Source organism: Lolium rigidum, chromosome 4 (genome assembly GCF_022539505.1).
Source record: "Lolium rigidum isolate FL_2022 chromosome 4, APGP_CSIRO_Lrig_0.1, whole genome shotgun sequence".
Classification (NCBI taxonomy): domain Eukaryota; kingdom Viridiplantae; phylum Streptophyta; class Magnoliopsida; order Poales; family Poaceae; genus Lolium; species Lolium rigidum.
The window spans coordinates 152844144-152867308 of NC_061511.1; the positions used below are offsets into that span (position 1 = coordinate 152844144).

Consider the following 23165-nt stretch of genomic DNA (forward strand, 5'->3'; position numbering starts at 1 on the left):
TGCCTCCTCCTGGCGATCGTAGTTTTAGTAGATTTATGGAGGCTCCTCTTCTCTCCTCTGCTTCTTCAGTTATGAGTGCCAATAACATAGACAATGTCGAAGATCTCGTCACGAATGTGACCCTCCTTGTCGAGGTAGGTAGGTTTTTTTCTAGGCATGCAGGTATGCCTGGTCGAACTCCGGTGGAAATACGACAAGGGCTTCTTAGGTTGCAAGCTAGGTTTCACAATAAGAAACCCAAGGATGAGAAGAAACAAGAAGAATTTGCAACGAATCCCTTTGACTGGGCTTCACCGACAGAGGAGTACGAAGAAGTCTTCACGCCGAGGATCCTGGCTAGGAGCGATGCATCTTTCAAGGGGAATAGTGCTGCATCCGCAAGCGTTGACTGGAACTGGAACACCTAGCCGTTCTTCAACCTGGACCGACCAATTACTAGAATATGCTTGGGGGACCACTGGATTACCAATGATAGGAAGAGCAGTAATCATGGACACATGTTTTTGGGTAGGTGTCAACTCCCCAGAACGTAACTGAAAAGTGGGGGTCTCAGGTCTCCAGCCATCAACAAGGGCTAACATAAGAGACGGGTCCAACAGAAACTTCTCTGTGCTTGATGTAAGCTTGGAATATGCATGAAGTCCGTGAGCACGCAAGTGATCCATATAACGATCGTGAACATGGAACCTATTTTTGATGTCGCATAGCCTGAAGGTCCAAGGGGGTCGAAGTGGGTGTTCAGGTCTAACCATTGGTGACAATGGTTATCGACATCAAATTACGCCTCTAAAAGGTCTGGTAACTGTGACATCATCACCTGTACACACATAATAATTATAAATATGTTAGAAAGTATCATTGAAAGAACATCTCTCGGATTATAGTTTTGTATGTTTGATGACAATATATGTGATACACTAATGTGCATTGATATAGTGCAGAAATGATTAGTGGCTGAATTTGTGTTTAGAAACAAGAGAAAAGGAAGCAGGAAAATATTCACATGCCGAATAATCCGGGGCCAAATATTCACCAAAGCCATGTATCATGGTGGAAGTTTCAGTTTGGACATTAATCCTCAATCTCTTATGAGTATATTATCTGTTGTTGAATGCTTAAGCATTAAAGAGGAGTCCATTATCTGTTTTCTATGTTGTCCCGGTATGGATGTCCTCAAGTTGAGATTTATCAAAAACGAGAAATCAAATGCGATATATCTTCTTGGACCTTTGTACAGGTGGCATAGAGGTACCCCTTTTTGGTTGAAACATATGTAATGCAATGATAATCCATGGAAATCCAAGCTAACTAGGACAAGGTGCGGGCACTATTAGTATTCGATGCATGAGGCTTGCAACTTATAGGAGGTTTTATGCATAACACATATGAATTATTACTACCGTTGACAAAATAGCTTATGTTTTCAAAATAAAAAGCTCTAGCACATGAGTGATCCCTGCTTCCCTCTGCGAAGGGCCTTTCTTTTACTTTATGAGTCAGTTTACCTACTTCTTTCTACCTTAGTAGCAAACACTTGTGTCAACTATGTGCATTGATTCTTACATACTTTCTTATTTGCATTCATCATATTACTTTGTGTTGACAATTATCCATGAGATATACATGTTGAAGTTGAAAGCAACTGCTGAAACTTATATCTTCCTTTGTGTTGCTTCAAAACCTTCTATTAAGAATCTATTGCTTTATGAGTTAACTCTTATGCAAGAATTATTGATGCTTGTCTTGAAAGTACTATTCATGAAAAGTCTTTGCTATATGATTCAGTTGTTTAGTCATTATCTTTACCATTGCTTTGAATCACTTCATTCATCTCATATGCTTTACAATAGTATTGATCAAGATCATGTTGGTAGCATGTCACTTAAGAAATTATCCTTGTTATCGTTTACCTACTCGAGGGCGAGTAGAACTAAGCTTGGGGATGCTTGATACGTCTCCAACGTATCTATAATTTCTTATGTTCCATGCTAGTTTTATGACAATACCTACATGTTTTATTCATACTTTATACCATTTTGATGCATTTTCCGGCACTAACCTATTAACAAGATGCCGAAGCGCCAGTTCCTGTTTTCTGCAGTTTTTGATTTCAGAAATCCTACACAGGAAATATTCTTGGAATTGGACGAAACAAAAGCCCACGGTCTTATTTTCCACCGAGGCTTCCAGAACACCGAAGAGGAGTCAAGGAAGGGCAGCAGGGGACCCACACCCTATGGCGGCGCGGGTGGCCCCCTGGCCGCGCCGACCTTTGGGGAGGGAACCCCCTGGCTCCTCCGACTCCGCCCTTTCGCCTATATATTCTGTCCGTCGCGAAAATCCTAACAAACCCGACGATATTCCACGAAGAGTTCCGTAGCCGCCATCGCGAAGACAAGTTTCGGGGGACAGAATCTCTGTTCCGGCACGCCGCCGGGACGGGGAATTGCCCCCGGAAGTCATCTCCATCGACACCACCGCCATCTTCATCGCCGCTGCTGTCTCCCATGATGAGGAGGGAGTAGTTCTCCCCCGAGGCTGAGGGCTCTACCGGTAGCTATGTGGTTCATCTCTCTCTCCCATGGTGTGATCTTTATGTGATCATGAGCTTTGTATCACTATTAATCTATGTGCTACTCTAGTGATGTTATTAAAGTAGTCTATTCCTCATCCATGATGTAAAGGTGACAGTGTGTGCATCATGTAGTACTTGGCGTAGGTTATGATTGTAATCTCTTGTAGATTATGAATTTAAATATTACTATGATAGTATTGATGCGATCTATTCCCCCTTTCATAGCTATTGGTGACAGTGTGTATGCTATGTTAGTACTCGGTCTCAATTGCAACGGTCTATTATGCACTCTAGAGGTTACTTTAATATGAACTCCGGACGTTGTGGAGCTTGTTTACTCCGGCTTGAGGTGTGCTTTTATAGCCCTACACAATGAATGGTGTTTGTTATCCAACAAGAGAGTGTTTGAAAGTAGCACAAGTGAAGAGAAGTTATTTATTTATGTGATCATTGTTGAGAGTGTCCACTAGTGAAAGTATGACCCCTAGGCCTTGCTTGTAAGCACTGAAACACCGTTTCCAACAAGTTCTGTTACATGTTTGCTTGCTGCCATTTTTATTTCAGATTGCAATTACTACTTACAATCATCCATATTACTTGTATTTCACTATCTCTTCGCCGAACTAGTGCACCTATACATCTGACAAGTATATTAGGTGTGTTGGGGACACAAGAGACTTCTTGTATCTTAATTGCAGGGGTTGTTTGAGAGGGATATCTTTGACCTCTACCTCCCTGAGTTCGATAAACCTTGGGTGATTCACTTAAGGGAAACTTGATGCTGTTCTACAAACCTCTGCTCTTGGAGGCCCAACACTGTCTACAGGAATAGAAGCGTGCGTAGACATCAGGTAGTAAGACCTGTGTGTTTTGTAATAAAGATGAGTCTATTCAGCACTTATTCTTCAAATGTCTTTAGCAAAAATTATTTGGCGCATAATAGTCATGACTTTTAGTTTGTCACCACCAACTAATGTTAACAATCTTTTTGGGTGTTAAGCGGTATTGCCAAAAGAGATTTAGTGCATATTAGGGTGGGATTTTGTGCAATTATCTAGGCTATATGGAATGTGTGAAATGATATTATTTTTAACAAAACAAAACAACAATCTTTCATGCAGGTTATTCTCTTGGCTATTCATTGGATCCGTACGTGGTCCTATATCCAAACAGAGAAACAAAGGGATGTCGTGGAGTATGGGTGCAACCGACTGGAGACGGTGGCACGGGATATCTATAGCCGTTGCGGCTGGCGGCGTGATTATAGAATCACATACTGATGTATCTTTGGCATGTACTTTTGAGTCTCTTTCATTGGTGCTTTGTATCGAAATTAGTTGATACGTGAATTGTAATAAGGATAATAATTAGATCAATAAGGAAATAAAGTGGCCATATATATGCATCGCTTCAATACAAAGGCTGGGGTATGCCTGATACGTCTCAAACGTATCTATAATTTCTTATGTTCCATGCTACTTTTATGATGATACTCACATGTTTTATACACACTTTATGTCGTTATTATGCATTTTACGGAACTAACCTATTAACGAGATGCCGAAGTGCCAGTCCTGTTTCTACTGTTTTTGGTTTCAGAAATCCTAGTAAGGAAATATTCTCGGAATTGGACGAAATCAACGCCCAATATCTTATAATTCCATGAAGCTTCCAGAACACCGGAGAGGCACCAGAGGGGAGCCCTGGGGGGCCCACACATGTGGCTGGCGCGGCCCAGGGGGGGCGCCCCCTGTTGTGTGGCTTCCCCGTAACCCTTCCGACTCTGCCTCTTCACCTATTTAAGCCTCCCTGACCTAAATCTTCGATACGAATAAGCCACGGTACGAGAAACCTTATAGAGCCGCCTCCATCGTGAAGCCAAGATCTGGGGGACAGAAGTCTCTGTTCCGGCATGCCGCCGGGACGGGGAAGTGCCCCCGGAAGGCATCTCCATCGACACCACCGCCATCTTCATCACCGCTGCTGTCTCCCATTAGGAGGGAGTAGTTCTCCCTCAAGGCTAAGGGCTGTACCGGTAGCTATGTGGTTAATCTCTCTTCCATGTACTTCAATACAATGATCTCATGAGCTGCCTTACATGATTGAGATTCATATGATGAGCTTTGTATCACTATTAACCTATGTGCTACTCTAGTGATGTTATTAAAGTACTCTATTCCTCCTCCATGATGTAATGGTGATAGTGTGTGCATCATGTAGTACTTGGCGTAGGTTATAATTGTGATCTCTTGTAGATTATGAAGTTAACTATTACTATGATAGTATTGATGCGATCTATTCCTCCTTTCATAGCCTGATGGTGACAGTGTGCATGCTATGTTAGTACTCGGTATAATTGCAATGGTCTATCATGCACTCTAAGGTTATTTAAATATGAACATCGGATGTTGTGGAGCTTGTTAAGTCCGGCATTGAGGTGCTCTTGTAGCCCTACACAATTAATGGTGTTTGTCATCCAACAAGAGAGTGTAGAGTGGTTTTATTATGTGATCTATGTTGAGAGTGTCCACTAGTGAAAGTATGATCCCTAGGCCTTGTTTCCAAATACTGCAATCATCGCTTGTTTACTGTTTTACTGCATCTTTACTTCCTGCAATATTACTACCATCAAGCGCACGTCGGCAAGCTATTTTCACGGCGCCGTTACTACTGCTCATATTCATTCATACCACCTGTATTTCACTATCTCTTCGCCGAACTAGTGCACCTATACATCTAACAAGTGTATTAGGTGTGTTGGGGACACAAGAGACTTCTTGTATCATGATTGCAGGGTTGCTTGAGAGGGATATCTTTGTCCTCTACCTCCCTGAGTTCGATAAACCTTGGGTGATTCACTTAAGGGAAACTTGCTCGCTGTTCTACAAACCTCTCGCTCTTGGAGGCCCAACACTCGTCTACGGGAATAGAAGCGTGCGTAGACATCAAGCTATTTTACGGCGCCGTTGCTTGGGGAGGTAAGGTAAAAGGCACTCATACTCCGGTCCCAGGTAACTAAGTTATTTTCTGTTGCCGTTGTAAGTGCTCGAAGCTATTTCCTTTAGATCCTGCAATTGCATCTTTTTGTTTCTTGTTAAACACTAGTAAGGCATAATGGAAAACAATGAGCTTCTTATTCTATTTCCTGAGTTAAGACATGGATTGTTTGATGCGAAAATTAAAAAACCTATGGAACCTTATTTGCATGCTAGTAGCAATGGTATTAGTATGAACGCTTTGAACACCATTGTTGATAATGATATAGAAAGTTCTAAGCTTGGGGAAGCTAGTTTTGATGAGCATGATATTTTTAGTCCCCCAAGCATTGAGGAGAAAATTTTCTTTGATGATACTTTGCCTCCTATTTATGATGATTATAATGATAGTGGTCTTTTGGTGCCGCCTACTATGGAGAGTAAATTTTATTATGATTATACTATGCCTCCTACACTTGATGAGAATAATAATGATAGTTACTTTGTTGAATTTGCTCCCACTACAATTAATAAGAATGACTATGCTTATGTTGGGAGTAGTAGTTATTTTATGCATGAGACTCATGATAAGAATGCTTTATGTGATAGTTATATTATTGAGTTTGCTCATGATACTACTGAAAGTTATTATGAGAGAGGGAAACATGGTTGTATGCATCTTAATAATATTAAGTTTCCCCTCTTTATGTTGAGAATCTTGAAGTTACTCATGTTTTATCTTCCTATGCTTGTCACTTTGCTCCTCATGAACTTGTTTATTTACAAGATTCCTTTCCATAGGAAGTGGGTTAGGCTTAAATTTGTTTTGAATTTGCTTCTTGATGCTCTCTTTTGCTTCAACTCTTATTTCTTGCGAGTGCATCATTAAAACTGTTGAGCTCATCTTAATGGCTATAAAGAAAGCACTTCTTGGGAGATAACCCATGTCTTCATTTTACTACAGCAATTTTGTTTTATATTTGAGTCTTGAAAGTTGTTAGTACTGTAGCAACCTCTCCTTATCTTTATTTTATTGCATTGTTGTGCCAAGTAAAGTCTTTGATAGTAAAGATGATACTAGATTTGGATTACTGCACAGAAACAGATTTCTTGCTGTCACGAATTTGAGTAGGATTTCTGTAGGTAACTCAGAAAAATCTGCCAATTTACGTGCGTGATCCTCAGATATGTACGCAACTTTCATTCAATTTGAGAATTTTCATCTGAGCAAGTCTGGTGCCTCTAAAAAATTCGTCTTTACGGACTGTTCTGTTTTGACGATTCTGCCTTTTATTTCGCATTGCCTCTTTTGCTTGTGTTGGATGGATTTCTTTGTTCCATTACCTTCCAGTAGCTTTGAGCATTGTCCGGAAGTGTTAAGAATGATTGTGTCACCTCTGAATATGTGAATTTTTGATTATGCACTAACCCTCTAATGAGTTTGTTTTGAGTTTGGTGTGGAGGAAGTTTTCAAGGGTCAAGAGAGGAGGATGATACAATATGATCAAGAAGAGTGAAAAGTTTAAGCTTGGGGATGCCCCAGTGGTTCATCCCTGCATATTTCAAGAAGACTCAAGCGTCTAAGCTTGGGGATGCCCAAGGCATCCCCTTCTTCATCGACAACATTATCAAGTCACCTCTAGTGAAACTATATTTTTATTCCGTCACATCTTATGTGCTTTACTTGGAGCGTCTGTGTGCTTTTATTTTTGTTTGTGTTTGAATAAAATATGATCCATCATGCTTGTGTGGGAGAGAGACACGCTCCGCTTTTTCATTTGAACACTTGTGTTCTTCGCTTTATTCTTAATGTTCATGGCGAAGGTTGAAACTGCTTCGTTCATTCTTATATGGTTGGAAACAGAAAATGCTGCATGTGGTAATTGGTATAATGTCTTGAATAATTTGATACTTGGCAATTTTTGTGCTCATATAGATCATGTTTAAGCTCTTGCATCATGTACTTTGCACCCATTAATGAAGAACTACATAGAGCTTGTTAAAATTTGGTTTGCATGATTAGTTTCTCTAGAGTCTAGATATTTTCTGGTTAAGGTGTTTGAACAACAGGGAGACGATGTAAAGTCTTATAATACTTACAATATGTTCATATGTGAGCTTTGCTGCACATTTTATACTTGAGTTTGCTTCAAACAACCTTGCTAGCCTAGCCTTGTATTGAGAGGAATTCTTCTCGTGCATCCAAATCCTTGAGCCAAAAACTATGCCATTTGTGTCCACCATACCTATCTACTACATGGTATTTCTCTGCCATTCCAAAGTACATTACTTGAGTGCTACCTTTAAAATTCTATCCTTTGCCTTTGCAATATATAGCTCATGGGAAAATAGCCTTAAAAACTATTGTGGTGAAGAATATGTACTTATGTGTCTTATTTCTTAATAAGTTGCTTGTTGCGCGGTAACCATGTTTCTGGGGACGCCATCAACTATTTTACCTTTGTTGAATATCATGTGAGTTGCTATGCATGTTCGTTTTGTCTGAAGTAAGGGCGATTTTCATGATCAAATGGTTTGAGTATGCATATTGTTAGAGAAGAACATTGGGCCGCTAACTAAAGCCATGATTCATGGTGGAAGTTTCAGTTTGGACAACTAATCCTCAATCTCTTATGAGAATATTAATTGTTGTTGAATGCTTATGCATTAAAGAGGAGTCCATTATCAGTTGTCTATGTTGTCCCGGTATGGATGTCTAAGTTGAGAATAATCAAAAGCGAGAAATCCAATGCGAGCTTTCTCCTTAGACCTTTGTACAAGCGGCATACGAGTACCCCTTTGTGACACTTGGTTGAAACATATGCTATGCAATGATAATCCATGTTAATCCAAGCTAATTAGGACAAGGTGCGAGCACTATTGGTATACTATGCATGAGGCTTGCAACTTATAGGATATCTTATACATAACACATATGCTTTATTACTACCGTTGACAAAATTGTTTCTATGTTTTCAAAATGAAAAGCTCTAAGCACAAAAATAGTAATCCATGCTTCCCTCTCCGAAGGGCCATTCTTTTACTTTATTGTTGAGTCAGTTTACCTATTCTTTCTATCTTAGAAGCAAACACTTGTATCAACTGCGTGCATTGATTCTTACATGTTTACCTATTGCACTTATTATATTGCTTTATGTTGACAACTATCCATGAGATATACATGTTACAAGTTGAAAGCAATTGCTGAAACTTAATCATCCTTTGTGTTGCTTCAATGCCTTTTACTTTGAATTTATTGCTTTATGAGTAACTTTTATGCAAGTCTTATTGATGCTTGTCTTGAAAGTACTATTCATGAAAAGTCTTTGTTATATGGTTCATTTGTTTACTCATTGTCTTTACCATTGCTTTGAATCGCTGCATTCATCTCATATGCTTTACAATAGTATTGATCAAGATTATGATAGCATGTCACTTCAAAAATTATCCTTGTTATCGTTTACCTACTCGAGGGCGAGTAGGAACTAAGCTTGGGGATGCTTGATACGTCTCAAACGTATCTATAATTTCTTATGTTCCATGCTACTTTTATGATGATAGTCACATGTTTTATACACATTATATGTCATTATTATGCGTTTTCCGGAACGAACCTATTGACGAGATGCCGAAGGGCCAGTTGTTGTTTTCTGCTGTTTTTGGTTTCAGAAATCCTAGTAAGGAAATATTCTCGGAATCGGACGAAATCAACGCCCAGCATCTTAGAATTCCACGAAGCTTCCAGAACACCGGAGGGGGCCAGAGGAGAGCCACAGGCCCACCACACAAGGTGGCGGCGCGGCCCAGGGGGGGCGCCCCCTAGTGTCTGGTGGCCCCAGGTCCCCTCCGACTCCGCCTCTTCGCCTATAAGAAGCTCCCTGACCTAAATCTTCGATACGGAAAAGCCACGGTACGAGAAACCTTCCATAGCCGCCGCCATCGCGAAGCCAAGATCTGGGGGACAGGAGTCTCTGTTCCGGCACGCCACCGGGACGGGGAAGTGCCCCCGGAAGGCATCTCCATCGACACCACCACCATCTTCATCACCGCTGCTGTGTCCCATGAGGAGGGAGTAGTTCTCCCTCAAGGCTAAGGGTTGTACCGGTAGCTATGTGGTTAATCTCTCTCTCTATGTACTTCAATACAATGATCTCATGAGCTGCCTTACATGATTGAGATCCATATGATGAGCTTGTAATCTAGATGTCGTTATGCTATTCAAGTGGATTTTACTTATGTGATCTCCGGAGACTCCTTGTCCCACGTGTGTAAAGGTGACAATATGTGCACCGTGTGGGTCTCTTAGGCTATATTTCACAGAATAGTTATTCACTGAGTTATGATTTGAGTTGAATGTCTCTATGAAATTGTGGTGTGTTAGTATCTCCTATGAATGCTCACAGTGACAGCGTGGGGTGTTTATTAGTACTTGGGAATACATCTTTAAGGGTTGCCTACATGATGAATTAGTGTTCGTTATCTTGCCAAAGAGTAATTCAGAGTAGCATAGTGAAGTGCTTATTTATATTCCTTTATGATTGCAATGTTGAGAGTGTCCACTAGTGAAAGTATGATCCCTAGGCCTTGTTTCCAAATACCGCAATCATCGCTTATTTCTTGTTTTACTGCATCTTTACTTCCTCGCAATATTACTACCATCAACTGCACGCCAGCAAGCTATTTTCACGGCGCCGTTACTACTTGCTCATATTCATTCATACCACTTGTATTTCACTATCTCTTCGCCGAACTAGTGCACCTATACATCTGACAAGTGTATTGGGTGTGTTGGGGACACAAGAGACTTCTTGTATCCTGATTGCAGGGTTGCTTGAGAGGGATATCTTTGTCCTCTACCTCCCTGAGTTCGATAAACCTTGGGTGATTCACTTAAGGGAAACTTGCTGCTGTTCTACAAACCTCTGCTCTTGGAGGCCCAACACTGTCTATAGGAATAGAAGCGTGCGTAGACATCAATGCCCCATTTCGAAAAAGGTATTCCCTTATATAAATATAACCTGGCCACATCATCAAAAAACCAATTTATTACATAGTTTTATGATTCATAGGACAGATTAGAGATGCATAGATCGCGAAATATAAAAAACATAAATGCATGCACAGGGGCGGAGCCGGGATTTGGATAAGGGGGAGCGAAAGAGACACCAAAAAAATTCCATCAAGTCCCATATAAAATTGCATTACAACGTATATTATGTAATAATTGTACATGCCATAGTTTGTGTAATGCACTTTCACATGTAAATAAATGAAATTTCTAGTATAGCAGGGATGAATGAGGGAGAGGGGTTGCCTCTCTTTATATAGGGGGATGGGGAGAGGAGGTGGGGCCACCAAGGGCCGCTCCCCTTTCCATGCGCCTCCGTCCCCCTTAGGGTTAGGGTTTGGGGCGGCCGACCCACCATGGGCCGTCGGCCCTCCCTTCACCTAGGGTTAGGCTAGCCCCTTCATGGGCTGCCCAATGGTGGCCCATTTAGGGGATTTCCCTATTTTTATTTTTATTTTTAATATTAATTCATCAAATTAAATAATAAAACATACAATTGAGTCTTCGAACAATTAATAGACCCTGAAACTTATTCTGATACCTCTCCGGAATAGTTCTGGCGTTCTCTCTCTTTTCTCTAATGATCCGAATCTATCTCAAGCGTCGTATACCCCTAAGTGTGCCACCCTATGGGTTTGGGAATGCGCAGACATGATCGAGAAAAATCTCCGATCACTGGCCATCTGGGGGTTCTGGATAACCATAACAATCCCTACACCTTCTACGAATTTATCTTTATCGTTTGAACCTCAATGTCGTCCTATTCCCTTTGTTACATGATAACTAGTTTGTCCGAGACTTGATCTTTGGTATCATGTATAATGATGCATGCATGAACTTTGTACTTTATTAACATATATTCCCACATATTTTTAACATATATGATGTTATTTCCATGTTTTATATTGATTTATGGGGATTTACCAATGATTCCCTTTATTTGGGTTATAACTCTGCAGAACAGGAAAATCATGTTTTGTGTATTTTTCACTTTCAGAGACCTATACGGAGTCAAATTGAGCTAGGATTTCTGGGACGTCATTTTGTCACCGAGAGAAGCATCATGAACTTTTGGACCTGACCTAGAGGGGCCTCAGGCCCAAAGAGTGGTGGCGCATCCAGCAAGGGGGCGCCACCCACCCTCTTTTCACCGTCGATCATCCGATTCGCTTGATTCTTTCGCGAACCGACATATTTTGACCTAAAAACTCCTATATATATATGACCCCTGAGATTCTTCGGGTTTGTGGCAGTAGCTTGATCTATTTCTCTCATGTTCTTCATAGATCTTAGTACCATATGAGCTGGCCAACATGATTATGGTCATATATGTAATTCCTATGTGGTGGATCTTTATTCTATGATATTGTGCTATGAGATTTGACTCTACTTTTTGTAAGATATATTGATAGATGCATATTATGTACCCCGTTCTTAAGTTTATTGGTTCTGATCCAACTTGTATGCGAGAACATGTGTGAGGTGATGTGTGTGTTAGATGGAATGGTTTTAGTGATTGAATAGTGACAACAACTCCATGATCTATTATGTCTGGCTTTGCCTTTTCTTTTGCTATCTCACTAGGGATAAAGTGAATGCATGTGCTATGTTCTTCACGTGACAAAAGTGATAATCTTGTTTGTTTGGTCAAGGTAGCATATTTGATATTCAAACATCATGTCAAAGTACTTATGGCTATACTCTGTTAATTCTTAATGCAAGATCGCATGGAGTTTTCCCTTTCTTCTGGAGTACAAGAGATATTTATTGCATCGTCTCTATGTTAGGACGTGATGCCCATATAAATGCGTATCTTACACATATTGAAGTTATATTCTTATTAACTCATTAATGAATTGTTATTATACACTACAAATTTAAAGAGAGAATAGATAAGTGAACCCATGAACCCCGGTCCAATTTTATAAGAAACACCTTTCCATTGTATTTATCTTACTTTCTATTTGCAACACTATTTTAATCCGAAAATACAAAAATATTTAGTTATCTTATTTGCTCACAAAACCCAAAAACAATCAATCATTTACTGCTTTTACTTAGTTTACTTTACTTGTCTAGTTTATCTTACTTTCGTTACTACTTTATTTTACTATTACTAATACGAAACCTTGTGCTTGAAAACCACACGGTGGAGTTGGGGGCACAAGTTTTTATTTTATTTGCAGGATTGCTAGAAGAAGAGAGGGAAAGATAACTCTTTACCCGTTCCCCGAGAGTTCGATATAAACCCTCGAGTCACCTTGTGGGAAAAATACTCTGCTGACACGACACTCTGCACTTCGAGTCCCAACGTCATCATATACCTAGTTCAATCTCGATACGGACAAACATTTTCAACTTTTTCTCGTGATATCATATCCTCTGTGACCTAGTGACTTGATTGCAAGCTTTGTTGATATAATATTACTGAGTGGGCCCATAGTATCTATCCGTCACGAGGATGTACAAACCCCGCTACTGACACTTACACCCCAACCCATCCCATTGCAATACCTAAGCAACACCTTTATGACCAACCTGTTACAGTGTGGTAGTTGATGATGTCTAAACAGTCGCCAGTGATAATGATTAGATATGGCCACACGGTCTAAGGATTAGGTTACAACATTTTTTCTTAGTATCACAATGCTGAACTTTGTGACTTGATCACATTGCAATACATTATATGGGTGCGAGTTATCATGTCATTCATCTAACAACACGACTCCATTATTAATGACATCGTTGTCCATGATCAGGAAACCTTGTTCATCTATTAATCAATGGACCATATTATTATGGACAAGGTTTTGTTTACATACCACACATGTACTAATGTTTCCGCTTAATACAGTTATAGCATGGCATAAAACTAATTATTAACATTACAGATATGACAGTAAAACATCTTTATTTATTTGACTCTAGGGCACATATCCAAGAATGCTATGGGGCAATATGCGAGGAATAACAAAGGAGAACACCAAAATTTCCAAGATTTAGATCTAATGTGTTCCCCTCACATAGGGAAGGGATTGATTGGTGAAGATGTAGATCTAGATCTTCTCTATCTGTTTTTCCTAAAAAATAATGAGATGAAGCAAGCAAAGTGGCAAGCAATTCGTGAGTTAGAAAAGATAAAGATAACACTTAAGGAGAAGAAGGCCTTGAATGATCTCATTGCCGAGGATAATAGGACGATGATGATGGATCCTTCCACCATGGATGAGTTAACTAGAGAATGGTGGGATATGAGGAGTCTCGAGATCATTTTGAGGAGGAAGGAAGCCCATGCTGCTGCTTCGGGTACAACGACTATAGGTGGAGGTTGGAGGAGATGGTTCTTCTGCTACAACGACTGGCAGCATCAGTGGAGGTGCTACCGACAATAATGGTCTTGATTGAGATTCCTTCTATGTCGTGTTGGTTGATGAGTGCATAAAAAACATATTTTACATTTATTTTGGATCATTTTATTTGCAAACTATGCTGTCAAAATTGGCGGAACACTCATATTCGATGTTTATAGTTCATGTATTGCGCGCGGGGGCGTTGATCAGATCCCGTATAGCAGAACTATAAAAAGGAATACCGTACACGAGCTAGGAACCACATTTACCTTGACCCTTACTGCGAGTTTACGAGCCGAGATTTAAGGGATCTGCTAGAGTTGCTCTTACCCAAATCTTCGTGGTCGGTCCACGACCATCCTCAACACCCCTCTATCCTCTGCCACCCTTCTTCTCTAGAGCCGGTGACCCTAGAACTCCATCGTAGACCTTAAGTTTATTTCTCGAATGTGTTCTAGCATGCGGCTGCTAGCCGCATCTGCCATACCTCTAGCTCGGTCCAAGCTCCGTTTCACTAAGTCCAGTACAACCCGATGCGTGGGCTTCGACTCCGACAATTGTTCTTCATGTCTCTCTCTCTCTCTCTCTCTCTCCCTCCCTTTCTCCCTTCCTCCGTCATCAAGAGTGGATAAGATGATAAGGAAGAAGGGGATGGCCGGACATGGGATGAGATAAGGAGACACAATTTCGTGGGTGGGGGGGGGGGGGCGACAAGAGGCAACATGCGCGGGCGAGCCGAACAACGCTCACATGTGCAGGAACCAATTAGGAGTCTCCTATGTAGTCCTAAAAAAGATCCTATTCGGAGTAACCGTCTTTTTAGGATGAAAAAGTTACATGTATGAAATTCCCAATTTTTAGGTTTCCCTTTGAGAAATTCGGGAAATCCTATTCATCCCGCTGCGGGGCGTATTAACCCCCGCACGCGTGCGGCAGCTTGCGGGCCGCGGCCCAATAGCGCGGGTTGGCTAGGTTCACCCGGTTTAGGAAGTTTTGGTGCGGTTTTTTCTATTTCGTCGGTTCTTTCTTGGTTCAAACGGGTTTTCTTCTTTTCTATTTCAATATTTTTTAATTTGAGAAAATTTTAAATTCGAGAATTTTTTAACTAGATTCTAAATTTGTTCAATTTTTTTTGCTCAGATTCGAAATTTGTTTAAAATATTTTTTGCTCAGATTTGAAATTTGTTCATATTTATATTTTGCTCAGATTCGAATTTTTTTAAATTCAAATTTTGTTTAGATTTAAAATTTGTTCAAAATTACATTTTGCTCAGCATCAAAATTTGTTGAAAATAAATTTTTGCTTACTTTTGGAGCTTGTTCAAAATAATTTGTTGCTCTGATTCAAAATTTGAAATTTTTGCTCAGATTTGGAAAATTCAAAAAATGGTTCGAAAAATAATTGTGCAGAAAAGATTCAATCTTGGGTCTCACAGGTAGTGCAGTGAGGTTCAAACCAGTGTGTTATTACTCGGAGTAAATAAAAAAATCTTACTACTTCGTTAAAAAAAAAAATCTTACTACTTCTTGTTCGATCTGTTCGCGCGTCTGTTTCATCCCGAAACATATGGGCCGAGCCTATTAACCATTGCCCCTTAGCGATGCGTACGAACAATCGCTAACAAGCGATGGGTAGCCGGGAGCTCCTATAGATCGCTTTAAGCGATAAATGGGAACTATCCCGCTTAGGGAATCTGCCGTTCTGAAGTTAGATGGGCTCGGCCAATGTTAGGTGCCTGTATGAATCCAGTCACATACTCTCGTAGTAGTAGTAGTAGTAGTACGTACTTACTTACTTTTTTAGTTCGTTCGGCAATGTTACATGAAGAAAGGTTTATGTAAAAAACATTTTAAAAAAGTTCAAATCTAAAAGTTGTTCAAACTTAAAAAAACGTTAAGATTAAATTGTTCAAAATAAAAAAAGATCAATTTCGAAAAAAGTTCAGATTTCAAAATTGTTCAAATTTTAAAAAGTTCAGATCTAAAAAATGTTCAAATTTGAAAAATGTTCAAATTTCAAAAATGTTCAAACATAAAAATTGTTCAGATTAAAATAATTTTTGATTAAAAAATTTCGAAATAAAAAAAAGTTCAATTTCGAAAAAAGTTCAGATTTCAAAATTGTTCAAATTTTAAAAAGTTCAGATCTAAAAAATGTTAAAATTTGAAAAATGTTCAACAATAAAAATTGTTCAGATTAAAATAATTTTTGATTAAAAAATTTCAAAATAAAAAAGTTCAATTTCGAAAAAAGTTCAGATTTCAAAATTGTTCAAATTTTAAAAAGTTCATATCTAAAAAATGTTCAAATTTGAAAAATGTTCAAACATAAAAATTGTTCAGATTAAAATAATTTTTGATTAAAAATGTTCAAAATTAGAAAATGTTCAAATTCAAAAAAGTTCAAATCTGAAAAAGTCCAAATTCGAAAATGTTCGAAATCGAAAAAGTTCAGAATTTCCTTTTTTTTAAGAAAACCGCTGTTAAAAGCAAAAACGAGAGGAAAAAACCAAATGAAACCGAAAAAAAGAGAGGAAGGAATGGAACAGGATTACGGGAACTGTGGTTAGATGAGCAGATGTACTCGAACCGTTCCTGGGCCTGGCCCATATACGAGGGAGGTATGCGGAGCGCCAGATAGGCATCGCTATAAGCGATGAATAGGATTCGCCTGGGTAGCCGCTCCCGAGAAATTCCCAATTTTTAGATTGAATCCGAGTGCGTTCGGAAATGTATCGGCCCAGCCCAGCCTTCGCTGAAGCCCGTGAAGATAGATTACCCAAAGAAGGAACAGACTACGGAGTAGTAGATTCAGTCAGTCGTCAGAGCAGACGCGGACGTCCAAAAAAAAAAGAGACCATCGGAGCAGAGCGGCGAGGCAGGCATGGCCGCCGGGAGCCTGGACCTCCCCGTGGTAGACCTCGCGTCCCCCGACCTCCAATCCGCCGCAGAGGCCGTCCGAAAGGTTCAATCGCACGATTTCTCTGTTGCGTGGACTCAGCAAGAAGCGTAGCACACGACATGCGATTTGATTTGGTATATACAGGCATGCGTGGACAGCGGCTTCTTCTACGTCACCAACCACGGGATCCAGGACCAACTGGTGGCGGCGGTGTTCGCGGAGAGCAAGAAGTTCTTCGAGCTGCCGCTGGAGGAGAAGATGTTGCTGCACAGGAACAGCGCCCACCGGGGCTACACCGCTCCCTACGACGAAAAGCTCGACGCCTCGTCCAAATTCAGAGGTCTAATCCAGTTCCTGATCTAGCCGGTTCTTCCTCCGCAGGTTGAGCTGCCTGTTGTGGTGAATCTTAAGTATAAATATAAACTCGGAGCACGTGTCAGGTTACCAATAAAATCATGTACTGAGTTGTTAAGTACGGAGTATTGCTTAGTTGGAAGGGAAATAAAGGATTTCAGACGTTTTGCTTCTTGGCACTGGCAGGGCTAGACACCATTATTCTGGTATATTTACAACTTTTTTTTTTCTCGAGGAACATTATTCATGGCTTGCGATTTTTAAAATTTAACAAGAAGCTGACGTCTGCTTATGGCAGACAGTAGGAACATACAAATTATGCTTTGGGAACCAGGGTAGCTAGAAGTTTCTATCATCGTGCTTCAGTTGCTTTGCTTAGGTTATGTGCGATCCATAGATTCAGGTGTCATGGTGGGGGGAGAGTTAGCTGGTTACAAGTGTAGCAGAGTAGAATAGGGGCTGAAGAACCCACTGACAGTATCCTCGGTTCCTCACATCCTATAGCTTCAAACAACCACCACACATTGTGGGTTTTACCATCTGCTCTGCTGTTTCTAGTGATACAGTTGAGATCCCTGATTGTGAATTTAGTGATTTCTGGTATTGAGCAGGAGACCTCAAGGAGAGTTTCTACATCGGAACGGTCCGGGATGTAGATATGCAGAATGATCCTAACCAATGGCCTCCTGAAGGTACTTAATCTTCTTTGTCATCTCCTAAGAACTGGTAATTTAGTCAACTACATCAATCATGTTATTTGAACAGAAAAATGAAACCTTGTCTGGTAAAATCATCCGCAGAGCGCTTTCCATCTTGGAAGGATACAATGAAGTTGTTCCATGCTACTGCACTGTGAGTTTTTTTTCCCATGGCTCAGCAAAAATAATTTGAGCAATTGTTTTACAACCGCCAATGGTTCAGACTTCCAGTATTGCATCTGTATGGTCTTTTTATTGAGCTTTCTAAATCAATAGTTCATGTTATTTCTTTTGCCCAACCAGGGCTGCCAGCAAAAGGATAATCTCTCTAATTGCTCTGAGTTTGGACCTAGATGCTGAATTCTTTTCGAAGATTGGGGCATTGGACTGCCCATCAGCAGCTCTTCGGTTATTGCACTACCCAGGTTACATCAACGTGTTTCCTATATATTATTTGAAACAATCAGAAACTCTACTCTAATTACTACTGTCAGAGAGCATAGATGCTTCATATTGATTACTCCCTCCGTCCCAAAATATAAGGCGTCTAAGGATTAGTCAAAAGTCAACGTTTTTTAAGTTTGACCAAGTTTATACACAAAAATATAAACATTTACACTACTGAATCAACATGAATAGATTCACCATAAAATATATTTTCTTAATATGTTCATTCGATATTGTAGATGTAAATATATTTTCCTAAATATTTGGTCAAAGTTAGTAAAGTTTGACTTTTGACCATTCCTTAGACGCCTTATATTTTGGGACGGAGGGAGTACTTTTTGCTCCTTGTCATCTTCATGATTGATGATAGTTGCTTGGGTGGCTTGTTTCAAACATATGTATGTATTCGTGCTCCAATTAATAAAAAAACATGAAAACATTAAATAAATATGAATTTTCTTAAATGGTCAACAACTTTATTTTATAGTGAACATGAACGTATTGTGTGCCATTCTAATGAATGAAAATTTGGGGTTCCTCCTATGCGATGTGATCCTTGTTTGTGTGGATTGAGGAATGTGGAAAATTAATAAATTGGTAGGATGTGAATGCATGATGGTGGCTCATTTGGGTTGGGTAGCTTTGTTATCTGACACTGCTTTGCTTTCCCGATATTACCCTAAACTCTTGATTTTGCCATTCTGATGAATGAAAACTTGGAGTTTCTCCTATGTTATGTGGATTTTGTGGATTGAGGGGTGTGGAAAATTAATAAATTTGTAGTGATATGAATGCACGATGGTGTCTCTTCTGGGTTCGGTAGCTTTGTTATCTGACACTGCTTTGCTTTCCCGATGTTATACCCGAAATCTAATTAAAAAACTGAAAACAGAAAAAAAAACACATTGATTTTGTTTGTGATACAACTATTTGTCCTAACTCCTAACTACTGTGGAACCAATTGAGTATTATGTCCTTACTATTGTGGAGCCAATTGAGTAATTCTGTACATATTACTATTGTGCAGCCAATTGAGTAATTTTGTACTTATAACTATTGTGGAGCCATTTGATTAATTCTATATATTATTTTCTTAAATAGTATTTTTTTTTCTAAATGAAGTACTCCCTCCGTCTAAAAATAGATGTCTCACTTTTGTCTAGATACGGATGTATCTAAATGCATTTTAGTTAGAGATACATCCGTATCTTGATAAAGTTGAGACACCAATTTTTAGACGGAGGGTGTATTTTTTAGAGAAAAACAAGTGAAAAATGATATCAAGTTTACTGTAGGTGAAGTAAACGAGTCTGATAACGGAAATTATGGTGCATCAGCTCATTCAGATTATGGAATGATAACTCTTTTGGCAACGGATGGCACTCCTGGCTTGCAGGTACGCTTTTTTCAATTCATCAACTTTAGTTTTGTTCTCTCTGTAGCTAATAAATCATGTTAATATAATTCAGGAAGTTCTGTTTGAGCAGAGATTTATGTGCCCATTTTTTCCAAACAAACAATAAATCTTGTATTAGGAAATTAGAAACAGTGACAAACATTATTTTGCATTTATAATTTTATATGCTGGATTCTTGAACTGCTGTGAGTGTACAGATATGCAGGGAGAAGGATAAGGAGGACTGGAAAGATGTTCATCACATTGAGGGGTAAATACTTCTACACAAACAGCAATATAGCCTGTTGTCCCTCATAGTGATTATATTCAGAAGCTTGAATACCTTCTAGGCTTCTACTCCCTCCCTATTTAGTGTCTAGATACATCCAAATTTTGACAAATCTCAGACAACAGCAAGTCAGCAGCAGCTCTCGACAACATGTGGTGGCTTGTAGACGCATGGTTTCTAACTTGCATTGTTCTAGCAACCTTCAGCAAAAACATAAGGTTTCGGCATCAAATTTTCTGTATGCATGTGAATAGCTAACGGTCATGGATTCTTTTTGTACCTAGCTTTCGAGTAGGCAAGCCGAGCTTTGAATATTTGCCATCGTTACATAATTTTGAAAGTGGTTCGACCCTTAATAACCAACGGTCAACCATTTATACCCTAATAATCTAATGGTTAACCTATATTATCCCTTTATATAAAATGGTTAAATAGGTTCTGATCCAAAAAGTAGATGGTTAACCAAATCCCATCCTTAGATGGAGGGAGTACCATATTTGCTTCTTTGTTCTGTCAATTTGCCGGGCCCCTGTTTTGCATTATTTTTGGACAATATTTGCAGGTATGAAAAATGGTGTTAAGAAATCTTTTGAACTTGTAGGGCCCTCATTGTGAATATTGGTGATTTGTTAGAAAGGTGGACGAATTCCGTTTTCAGGTACTATCCTTTCTTACCATATTTGATCAATTATGTGGCTGCTCTCTGCAGTAGCAGTTGTTCCCAAAAAAGAAAAGTAGCAACAGTTGGGAGTACTTGCAGTCGAGAAATTTCTCCCTTTGCATCTCAATGCTGCTAAATATTGTTGGATTCAGCTTGTCAACGTCATGGACACAGTTTTTAGGTACATATGGATCATGTTAGAATATGGCAGGTTATTCTGAAATTGTACTCAGAATATTCTCTTGGATTATTATGATGTCTTCTGCACTTCGCTTGTAATTTTTCTTTGCACAAACCTTGCATAGGACTTTGATTGTTATACACCTTTCTTATTATTTCCAGATCTACACTTCATCGTGTTGTCTCAGTTGGGAAAGAGCGATATTCTGTGAGTACCCTAACTATTGAATTCAGAATTTTGTTAAAGGGTTTTCAGTTCCCGTCACTGTTTACAATATTTCTGTTGAAGAATTCGGATGGCGCTTTTTCATGTGGAAAACCATCAGTGTTTATCTTGAAGTAGCATTGCAGCTGATAGCTTTCACGCTTTAATGTTGGAATCTGTTTGGCACATATCTTTTACACATGTTTTTGTATACATCAGGCGGCTTACTTTCTCGATCCAAACCCCGATTTGGTGGTGCAGTGCTTGGAAAGCTGTTGCTGCGAGGCATATCCTCCAAGGTTCTCTCTCTGCTCTTGGCCGAATATTTTACTATTTACTTTTGAAGAAAGTCCACTTTTAGTCCTCCAACTTTGCTTAAAATTCACATTTAGTCCTAAAAGTTTTATCTGGTTCAAATTAGACCTTGAACTTTCATAATTGTTGAATAGGATGGTTTTTCAAAAAAAAAAATCTAAAAACCGAAGATTGATCCAATTAGACTGAACCGGGCTGAATCCGTCTATCTGGACCAATCTAAAATCCGCAAATTTGAGATCAAAATAACCCTCTCAATCTTGAGCAGCTTTGGCGCTCAACTGCAAGGCATCCTTGGTGTTCTCTCGTGCTATTTGCCGCACTGCTCGTGTGCATAACTCTTGTGCTCCTCCGGTCTAACGGCGCGGCGGTCCTCCTTGTCGATTTGGCGTCGTTCCCCTCAGCCTGACTGTGGGTATGTGGCTCGTCCCGTCATCCGTTACCAGCCAAACGACAAGGCAACCCTCCTCTTCAATGCCGCCATCACGATGGCAACCGCCTTAGCATCCCGTCTTCCTGACCGTGAAGCTTGTCATCCACCAAACTGATGGCGACGGCCATGCCTTCCTCGTATCGTCGGCCACCATCCGTCCATCCGGCCATCCAAGCAGTGGTCCTCCTCGCGGGTCCTCCCGTGGCCAGTAGCTAGAGTGTAGAAACAGGACAGAAACGGCTCTTCTTCTCTTTTGCTGCGTGGGAAGGAGTTCGGCGGCGTGCGGCGCTGGAAGGGGCGTGGGAGGGAGACGAGAGGAGACCACGACTTCATGATCGAGAGCGATCAGATGTGGATCCTTCTTTTTTTCGTGTGGACCGTATAACACTTGAACCGGTTCGTTGGTTTTTAGCAACCGATGTCATGTTGACACAAAATCAGCAAACTTGTTGAAGTGATCAATTTAAGAAGTTTAAGGTCTATTTTAAACCAAAAAATAGTTTTAGGACTAAAAGTGAACTCTTAGTAAAGTTGAAGGATGAAAAGTGGACTTTCATCTTTACTTTTAAGATTGATTTTCACAAATTTTAAGTGTAATTTTCAGGTTTCCACCTATCAAGGCGGGCGACTATTTGAAAGAACGATTAAGTGCCACATACAAATAGATACACCCTCCGATCCATGAAAAGTGTCAGAAATTTAATATAAAAGTTGTACTAACATAGTAGTAAATTCCCCACACTTTTTGTGGATCGCAGGAAGTACTAGAATTCTCTACGCAATTGTGTGGCTATACATTTGAACCTATGCATCTATCTTTGAAAAAAGGAGATGTATTTTATACACAATTGTAATGGTTATTATTGTAAATATAGTTATATTTTATTACAGTTATAAGTTGTACCAGTTTAAGTATATACTTGATCAATCGGTTGCTTCATGGTATAGACTCATGGGAACAAACGGTGCAAATGCTCCCCTTTCTCCTTGGTTCAATGTGGGAATTTCTGCCTCTTGAACTAGTGTCTCAGTTTGTTTTGGCGCTGGAAAATCCCAAGGAAAAAAGAACTGGACTGCCATGGTTCAGCTGACATGGTGGATGCTATGGAAGGAGCGCAGGGCTCGCATATTTCAGAATACTGCAGTCTCCCTCGCTCGGTTACACGCTTGCATCATCGAGGAAGCTAAATCATGACGGAGTGCAGGCCGTGCAAGGGCATGTGACTTGCTGTTAAGACCAGAGGGAACTAGACTGAGGTCTAGTTTCAGTTTGTTTTGGCGTTAGAATATCACTCGCGTCTGTCTTTTGTTTGCTTG

General features: G+C 39.9%; 1 protein-coding gene across 2 annotated transcripts; it reads left to right on the forward strand.

The window, feature by feature from the left end:
• The first annotated feature begins 16795 nt into the window (after positions 1–16795).
• LOC124706040 (2-oxoglutarate-Fe(II) type oxidoreductase hxnY-like) lies at positions 16796–22793 on the forward strand. Of its 2 annotated transcripts, XM_047237706.1 has the most exons (11): positions 16796–16933; positions 17015–17210; positions 17836–17916; positions 18025–18076; positions 18226–18347; positions 19665–19765; positions 19984–20036; positions 20656–20712; positions 21058–21103; positions 21320–21399; positions 22453–22793. In XM_047237706.1, exons 1-11 carry the CDS (start codon positions 16853–16855, stop codon positions 22511–22513), a joined length of 930 nt encoding a protein of 309 aa, XP_047093662.1. In that variant the 5' UTR covers positions 16796–16852; the 3' UTR covers positions 22514–22793. The 2 variants fall into 2 exon arrangements, with proteins under 2 accessions (XP_047093662.1, XP_047093663.1); XM_047237707.1 differs by lacking the exons at positions 18025–18076; positions 18226–18347.
• Positions 22794–23165: the final 372 nt, after the last annotated feature.